At 50.0% G+C, this 9,467-nt stretch overlaps 1 protein-coding gene across 1 annotated transcript; it reads left to right on the plus strand.

Annotated features, from left to right (window-relative positions):
• Positions 1 to 700: 700 nt before the first annotated feature.
• On the plus strand, positions 701 to 1,220 carry LOC119352113 (auxin-induced protein 15A-like). The gene has a single exon (XM_037618844.1). The coding sequence runs from the start codon at positions 809 to 811 to the stop codon at positions 1,181 to 1,183; it is 375 nt and encodes a 124-aa protein (XP_037474741.1). The 5' UTR covers positions 701 to 808; the 3' UTR covers positions 1,184 to 1,220.
• The last annotated feature ends 8,247 nt before the right edge of the window (positions 1,221 to 9,467 follow it).

Genomic DNA, 9,467 nt, shown 5'->3' on the forward strand with positions numbered 1-9,467 from the left:
TTTGTTTCCGATTTACAGGAAAAAATACGTCTGGACCGTTAGATGTACCGACGCAGGACCGCGATGGATGATAAAACACGTCCTTATGAATATAAACTAAGCCAAGGAATATATACTAAGTACTTATGGTTGCGGGTGGTTTGAAAGCCCGCGTTGAAGATGCCCTTATGAATATGTACTAAGCCAAGGAAGGAAAATCTTGTAGTTTCGGTAGCGAAAACCATGTGTAGCCTCGCATGGCACAGGTACCACGTGCTCCATTTCGATGTGCAACATATACAAATCAATCGTTCAGGAACGAACTCAACATGCCTGAGTAATCCCAGGAATTAATTAAGGGGAGCCTTTTGTGCTGGGTGCGCTAAGGCTTTTGTACAGGATAGATGCTTAATTAAGCGTCGTTTTTATAAAAATAGGCATCGGTGCTTTAAAAAATCCAATTTATTTTTCTAAGCATCCCCTAAGCATCCCTCGTTGTATAAAGCCTAAGAGATACTAATGTCGTGCCTGATCGAGGGCAGGAGTCGGCGCGTGCAAGCTGCGGTGCGCTGGGTTGGGCTGCACGGACTGCCCCAGCTTGGAACTGGACGCCGATCTCGTCCCGGTGTCGTGTCGCGCGCAGCGACACAAAAACTACTATCCCCGCCAGCGCTATATATATCCCCTCCCCGTCCCGCTCTTCCACTCCACCACCCACACCGCGCAGCTCGCTACCAAGCCTGCCAAGTCCCAACTAGCAGCAGCAGCAAGCGAGCCAACGAGTCCTCCGGTCGCTCGTCGGAGGCAGGGCCAGGCAACGCAACGCAGCATGTGCAACCTCATCACGATCCCGTCGGTAGCCTGGCTGCACCGCGCCGTGCGCCGGTGGCGGGCCCGCCGCTCCGCGTCCGCCCCGGTTTCCGCGGGGCACGTGGCGGTGTGTGCGGACGGCGCGCGGTTCATGGTGCGGCTGGCGCACCTGAGCCACCCGGCGTTCCTGGAGCTGCTCCGGCAGGCGGAGGAGGAGTACGGCTTCCCGTCCGGCGCCTCCGGCCCCGTCGCGCTCCCCTGCGACAAGGACCGCCTCCGCGACGTCCTCCGCCGCGTCTCTTCCTTGTCCGGCTCCGAGGAGCCGCGCCGCTCCTCCTTCTGCCGCCGCCGCGGCGACTCGCGGCCGCTGCTGCAGGGGATGGCCTTCCCGTGAGCGCGCGCGCCGCGGCACCGAACGATCGGGCGACGGAGCACCCAATTTCTGCCATGCACAGCGGCAGCAGCCGGTGACAGACACGGTCCCCCGGACGCGTACGCTCCGCACAGCAGGCGCCGAAACGCTGATCAGAAGGGCCTGCGTGCTCATCTGCGCTGCGTAATGCCGGCGATCGGACAAACATGTACTGGAGCCGGGTTGATGGTGATGGTACTAGTAACTGATTGAAGAAGGCGACAATTTTTTGAAATTGTTTTCTCAGTAACTATTCTACTCGTCTGTGCAACTCCTTGCCGAGGCATACGAGTAAACTAATTAATAAAGATTGATTGATTGTTCTTGTCATACATGCAATTGGTCCTCGTTTCGTTTGTGATTCATTCATTTCTTCGTCATGTCGATGTGGCAAAACGTATCTTGGCCGTTAATCATTAACTTCTTTTGCAAAAAATAATCATTGGCCTAAGCTTAGCAAGCTGACCCTAAAAAAAAAAGCTTAGTAAGCTGAGACATAGGTCGTTAGCCTAATCATAGTATGACGAAGACATCCATTGGTCATTGCCCTTTTTTTTTGCGAAAATGAATCATTAGCCGAAGCTTAGTAAGATGATGAAGACATTGCTTTCATTAATGAAATCAGAAATCATACACAAAAACGAAATTCTCTACGGTATCATCCAAAATCATACGCTCGGTTTGCCTTAGTCGAGGTGTCATCCAAAAGATTGTGCGGTCGCGGCGCGTTGCCGGCGGCGAGCAGCGGACAGGTGGACTGGTGTTTTTCGGCAGTGTCATGCGTGCAATCCAAACCACAGATTACCTGCTGATTAGGAAACCGTGCACATGCTTATGGCGAGTAAAGCAGGACATGCATGCATGCAACGACGATCCTGCACGTATGCCAGAATCTGAACCTCTTCTCCTGTAGGGCGACCAGGTGACTTGACCGACCGAATACCGTTCAGATCCACAGACCGGCCATCTTATATTCTTATCGGCCGATCTGGCTTCAGAGGTCTAGTAAGGTGGTGTTTGGTTCTCTAGTCCTAGGATTTTTTCTAGTCCTGAGATTTTTTTAAAATAGACTCTTAAGAAGGTGTTTCTAAGGACTTTTAGAAAAAAGTTTTAAAAAAGTCATATCCTGTTTGGCTTGCTAGGGACTTTTTCTAGTCCCTACACCAAAAAGTCCCTGAAAACAAACACCCCTTAAGAGCGGCGGCGCCACGTAGTAACTGTTTGCCAGACAAGAGTCATGTGGAGTAGTTGGTCTGTTTTATTTTTTACTTGCGTCTACTCTGCATGAAGATTTTGGTCATTCCCGGCCCAATCTTGGACGTTTTTCTGTCAGACATTTGGCCTGACGATTCTCAAGGTTACGCGGCTCCCTGTCTCCCCCCTACTTCGCGCGCGTGCATGGCGATCGAGTAGTAAAAACAGAACAAAAGAACAGGCGTGTCAGACGACAAACCTCCCTGCAGGGTAGCCAGGTGAGTTGAGTCGCCAAGTCCGCTGAAGCTCACGGACCATCATCTTCCCTGGATGCAAACTGGCGATCGGCACGTAGCACGTAACGGCTCCCAGATCGGCAGCAGCATCATCCAGCAGGGCTCTTCCTCCCACGGTGGATTGTATGCGAACCTAACTACACTGCATTTTTCAGGCGCCATATCCGCAGCTAGCTAGCTAAACGATCTGTGTCTCGATTAACATTTTGCGCCGCATCCAGCCAGCGACACCAGCCGTGAGACTGCTCGTGCGCACGACGTCTCACCGGCCTCGGTCGACCGGCGGGTACGTACGTGTCACGGCGCGGGGTCGTCGCACATGCGGGGATTCTCCGCGGCGGGGGCGACGATCACGGCGTCCAGTGTGGACTCATCGACTGCTCCAACCCAAATCCGTGCGTCCGGCGTCCCATCTGCTCTCGAGATCACGATCACAGTGCATGTGCGTAAACAAGGCGTTCGAGAGGGAGATGGCCGTCCTACTCTTACTATAGACACGTACAGTGTAGGATACCGGTAGTATACTGTATGTACATGGGTGACCGGCCGGCCGGGTGCCTGCACCACGCATCGGCATCGGCATCGGTCCTTTCCGGGTGCCTAGTTATACTAGCCGTGAGTGTCAAGTACAAGTACTGCTCCTTGCTCCTTCTCATGATTGGCACGTCGCCAAGTTAACCCATGTTCTTCCCTCCGGATTAGATTGCCCAAACTTCTAGCTAGCTCGATTTGTACGTATGTGTGCAATAGTCAGTAGCAGCTGCCTTGGTTGTACTGACTGTAAGGGCATCTTCAGCCGTTGGCCTCCCAGGGGCGCCTAAAATCACCGCCTGAGGGTGAGCCGGCGCAAAAATTGGGCCTGGGGCGAGTTGGTCTCCAGCCGCCGGCCCCAGGACCGCCCCAGGCACGTTTTAAAATAAAAGAAGTTCGGCGAAGTTTGGCTTAAACACGCTAAAATTCGGCCAAACACGATAAATTTCGGCACATTTCGGCGAAGTTCGCGGATTTTCATTACATAGCACATATACATAAACTAATCTAAAGGAAAAACTGGCTGAAGTCGCCGCCATCGTCGTCGTCGGCCTTCTCCTCCTTGACGCGGGCGCCCCTGCTGGACCCCTGTCCGGCGTCGCCATGACGGACTGGTGGCGGCGCATCGTCGTCGTCGTCGCTGTCGCAGATGACGACGACTCCGCCATCGTCGCGGCCGCGTCGACATTCCGCGAAGCGAAGCAGGGCGGCGCGCTGGCGCTCCTTCGCCTTCTCCAGGCGGTCCTTCTCCATCGCTATGGAGTCCCTGCGCGCCCATTCCAGGGCCACTTCGTCGTCGTCGAGCTCCGTCGTCACCGGCGCGGCCGGCTCCTTCTTCACCGGCGCGAGTCCCGGCTCCGTCTTTGGCTTGACGAAGCGCGGAGGAGGAGCCGACGAGGAGGCGCACCGGCCGCCCTCGTTGATGACGATGCCGGCGCTGCGGGTGCGCCGGCCGAGCGGCGTCTCCGCCGCGGGCTCGGCCTTGACGCCGAGCAGGGCCGGAGTGCCGGAGGAGTGCGATGAAGATCGGGAGGAGGAAGAAGAGGAGGAGGACCCGAACCTCCTTGGCGCCCATGGCCCGGCGCGTCGGTGCTGCGCCGGGGCGGCCGCCCTCGCTGGGTACGCCAACGGCGGGTCGTTGCCGCCCTCGAGGTACGTCAGCACGCCTTCGAGTGTGCGGCCGGGGACGCCCCACCACAGGTGGCGCCCCTCGCTGTTCTACCGGCCGCCAACCACCGGCGCGCCGTTGATGGACAGCAAGCGCTGCTGCTGGCGGCGCTCGAAATACGCCGCCCAAGCCGCGTGGTTGTCGGCGGCGTACTGGGGGAGGGAGAGTTGGGCGTCGGTGAGGGAGGCGCGCACGACCTCGACTTCCTCGGCGAAGTACGTTGGCTTCGCCCACGGCGTCGGGCAACGGGGGAATGGGTACTCCCCCGGCGCTGAGCCTCCACCCCGTCGGCCCGGCGCACATGTCCGGCGGCGCCGGGATGTTCGCCTAGAACAGGAGCCAGGACTCCTGTTCGCGGAGCGAACGGCGGCCGAAGCCGTTGGCCGCCGCCTCGTCTCCAGGGTAGCGTTCCACCATGGCGACGGGCTCGGGAGAGGTAGAGAGATAGAGGGAGGGGCTGGGCGGCGGCGCTCGGGAGAGGTATGGAGAGGGAGGAGCTGGGCGGCGGCGAGGGGCGGGGCTGGTGTGGGCACAGGCGAGTGCAGGCCACCAGCGCGCCGGGTTCGGGCTGGGTCCGCCGGCGCTGTTTTCGGCTCAGGCCGGCGAAAATTGGGCTCCTGGGAGCGCGACCGGACCGTTTATTTGGCGCCGGCGCAAAAAAATCGTCTAGGAAAGCCTTCCTGGGGGCGCAGCTGAAGATGCCCTAACTATCAAGTATGTGCATGTATACAAGGACTGCTCCTTCTGATGATTGCCGTGTCACTCACAAACCCATGTTCTAGTTGCTCGATCGTTACATCCTACTCCCTATGTAAACTAATATACGAACATTTAAATTATTATTTTATTGATTTAAACACTCTTATATTAATTTACAGAGGAAATACATGTTTATGGTACACTGGTACACGGCTCATCTGAAAGTTAAGTTGGTAGGGTATCATCAAACTGGCTTGAAGTCGTATGCAGACCAATATTATTATCATTATTTTTAGGTGGAAGTCGTATTCAAACGTTGTACAGTACTGTATGGGTGTGTTGCAGAGTCAGCCACATGCTCGCATATGCCGCACCACGACAAGCAAGCATGCATGCATGTATCACATGGAGTCATCATTTGCACTTACTCACGGTCGCGGGGTACCCACTACGTGCGCGCGTACGCTAATTTGCGTGGGTGCTTGACACGTACAGCATCTAGCGAAGCACGGGACAAATTAAGCCTACATACATGTATCAAATCATGTAAATTTCCTTGGTGTATTAACTTTTGTTCCGTTCCCACACTAACTAATGCGAGGCCGGAGAAGACGACCTTCATCATGAAAATTGTACCTTCTAGAGCTAATAATCATGCATTGTTCAACCACACTCCAGAAGGGTTGCTCAGACCAAAATGGTTGAACAGCTGAAAATAGTAATGTATACGAGGTTTTATGCCCAATCTCCTTAATTAAAAACCAAAGGATATATTTTTGCCTCGTGTACACACAAAAACTTACGGCCACGGAAAACTCACATGAAGTCCTAACATGCTGTTAAATTTTTATTTACTACATGCCACACGGGACCATTTTGGCTCATCCGAGACACACTGGTACGCGACATTTTTTCGCAGGAAAGGATAAATTTTGCTACGATTATCTGACCAGCTCGAAGGCAACATAACAAGTTCATGAGTTAGTAGATGCAACCTATATTAGTGGCAACCTAGCATTACACAAGGACGGAACTCGTACTACGTTGCTACGTGTCAAAACTAATCGGTTATTAGATATTGTGGAGGCTAAGCTTTAAATGCGATACAGCAAGAATTGCATCTAGACACTCTGTCCGGACTCCTAAAGCAGGGACCCTGCTTTTGCATGCATGCACCGTACACATTATAGAGTAATTAAAAATGCACTATTTGTTTATTTTTCAATCAACAAAACATATTTATTTTTGCATGGTCCCTTTTCCCCCCTGCTTCGTTGGCACAAACATGAAAAAGATGCAGATCCTAAAGGCCTCTCCCACTCTCCTTTTCTTATTCTTTCCGCGCTTTATGTCAGATCCATGGATAACAATATCAGAAAATATAGTGTGGAACTTGGAAGCATATGCTAACTACTGGTACTGTATACACCAGATGTGCCTGCAAAATATATTTGCTTTTGTTTGATCTGTTGTAACCGGCAATGTTCGCCGAATCACTGACCTGATCAGAGAGAGAAAAATATCCTTCAGACAAGATGCAAAAAAAAAAAAAGAACTGGACGTGGCAAGTAGAATGATGCGTTTGTGCTTTCATGCATGCAGTAGGACAAGTAGCGTTTATAAATCAGACAAAATACTAACCTGCCAGTAGTTCCTGTAATTATTGAAACTAAATAAAAACAAGATGTGGCTGCTGGGATTCGAGCCCAGGTCTCCATGGCCACAACGTGAAATTCTCACCACTAAACTGCCGCCACTATTTTATTTGTTTGTTAAATTTTAGCTTTAACTTCTAGTGATAAGACTCTAATTAGTCTGTTATGATTAGGGGGTTTAGATTATCATATGGTTAGTTTTCTCTTTCCTTCAGTAATTTGTAAGACTGTGGTTTCTTTTAAATGAAGTCAAACTTTCTAAAGTTTGACCAAGTTTATAGTAAACAACATAATCATTTACCATAATAAATCTATATAATGTGAAAATATATTAAACAATAAATCTAATGGAATTGATGTGTTATTGTATATGTTAAGGCCTTCTTTGGTTCATAGGATAGGAATTTTATAGGAATAGGAAAATCAAAGGAAGTGAGATGACATCCATGTCAATTTCTATAGAGAAAGAGATGTCATTTGGTGCATAGGATATGATTTTTTCCATTGAGTCTAGGCTAATGCTTTTCTTCCTCCAAAATATAAAGGATTGATTCCTATCCTACATAGGAATAGGAATCCATTCCTACAAACCAAAGGGCTTCAAAGGAATTTTTCCTTTGCAAATCCTATCCTATAGATATTCCTATAAAAATCCTAAAAACCAAAAAAGGCCTAATATTTTTGTCTATAAACTTTTCAGAGTTTACAAAGCTTGACTTTGACCAAAGCTAGTACCCCAAGTAAATAAAAACGGTGGGAGTAGGAGGGAAGATCCTCTCTCTATGTAAAAAACTTCTACCAAATGACAAGGCGATAAGCTATCCGATGTCGATCCGTCCGTCCTGCTGGGCTTTTACAAAACTGTACATGGTTATTTTCCATGCTGCCAGGGAAAAGAAGAAGGAAATTCACGGGTGAAAATCATTTAAATAAAACGGGCCACACTCCAAAGCTATTAATACAGTAAAAGGTTGCCCTATAACTATAAATGATTATTTACTGTAATATCTTTTGTGGGGGATTCAATGACGATGCACATACGAGAGCGCACAGACAAAAACACATAAAACACCCGAGAGCGAGCATTCTGAGCACACCATATAACCGATGGACATCGAAGATAAATCAACAAATATTGTTAAGTTTGTGCAGAGTAGAAGGATTTGATCATTTGAGACAGTGACGAATCTAGGGGGGGGGGGGGTGCTTCAACATGCTCGAGCACCCCCCCTCCAATAATTGTTTTTTTACTAGTATTCAGCCGAAACTCGTCAAAATTTAAGCTTATTCAAATTAAGAAGCTAAGAGTTAGTGACTTGTTCTTCACACTGTTAACTTTGAGCCTCCCTTCATTTTCTTTCAAGATGCGCCACTGTTTGAAACATGAAGACATTAAGGACAGTATAACCGCACCTAATCCCTGCCCTCACAGCGATTTGCGTTTTTAGCCGTCCGTTTCGACGATCTGGACGTTTTTGGCCGTCCGATCTGGTGTCTACAGTAATCTGTTTCGCATTTGTTAACTACTGGCCCATCTGTCCTATGGGCTACTGCTCCACAGGCCGAAACGAAGCATTGCGGTAAACTGGGCCTTTTCTGCCAGCTGCCGGCCCATATAACTAACGAACCAAGGGTGCTGCGCTTGTGAAAAAAAAATACCTCCAAGGGGATCCAGTGACACACGCACAAAGGAGCGACCGGTCTGCGTTCATCCAGCCCCGATGCGAGGCGAGATCGAGCCAAGGCCAGGGCCCAGGCTCGCGCCGGGATTGAGCGGAGGTGCGGGATTCTGGATCGAGCAGAATCGCGGGATGCGGGTCGCCCGAGGGAATCAAGCCGAGGCGACATGCGCGAGGGGATCAGCAGAGGCGCGTCATGTGGCAATAATGGTCGACGCCTCGTGTGCTAGAAACTGCTCCGCTCACTCTTGAAGCGGATAATCATGGCGTATTCATGGCTGGTAATGTGGCAATCCTTTCCTATGCCTACTGGCAATATATGTTGGTTCTTCTTCGCGTGGTTTCTGAATCCTTTCCTATATCCTTTCCTACAATCCATCTCTCTTATCTTTTATTTTATCTGTAACAGCGAAGATAATCTGAAACGGGTTTCTGGTTGATGATCTCCTCTCTGTTCCATCCAGTTTTCTGCTTGATTGTCCTCGCTCATGTTGCCGCCTTCTGATGCTATGCAGTACCACTGAAATCTTGTTTTACTTGGCGAAGCTTGGTACTCACGAAAGATGAAAAAACCTGATATTCCAGTTCAGTGTTGTGTTAGTGGGTTTATTTCCATTCATGTGTACACATAGAAGTTTATTGTTTTCTGTAATTTTAAGTAGCCATACTTACAAGGAAGAAATTAGTGTTCACTGAAAAGACCTGATATTTCAGTTCAGTGTTGTGTTATTGGGTGCATTTTTATTTATGTTGTACATATAGAAGCTATATTGTTTTTTGTAATTTCAGATGGCCATACGTAGCAGGAAGAAATTAGAAATTAGTGTTCACTGTAATTTTAATGATGTGCACATATGTATTGGCAGGGCAGAAGATGTGGAAGATCCAATACACTGGTAAACACCACAGAGGACGTGGCGTGATACGGCCGCAAGAGGATGGCATACGTTTAGCAGGCCAAGAACTAGAGCAACGGCCCGCTCTACCTCTGCATCTGGGGCAAGGTCTCCTGCCCCCATGGCAACATCAACATAGTCCACGCCA

Source organism: Triticum dicoccoides, chromosome 2A (genome assembly GCF_002162155.2).
Source record: "Triticum dicoccoides isolate Atlit2015 ecotype Zavitan chromosome 2A, WEW_v2.0, whole genome shotgun sequence".
NCBI classification, from domain to species: domain Eukaryota; kingdom Viridiplantae; phylum Streptophyta; class Magnoliopsida; order Poales; family Poaceae; genus Triticum; species Triticum dicoccoides.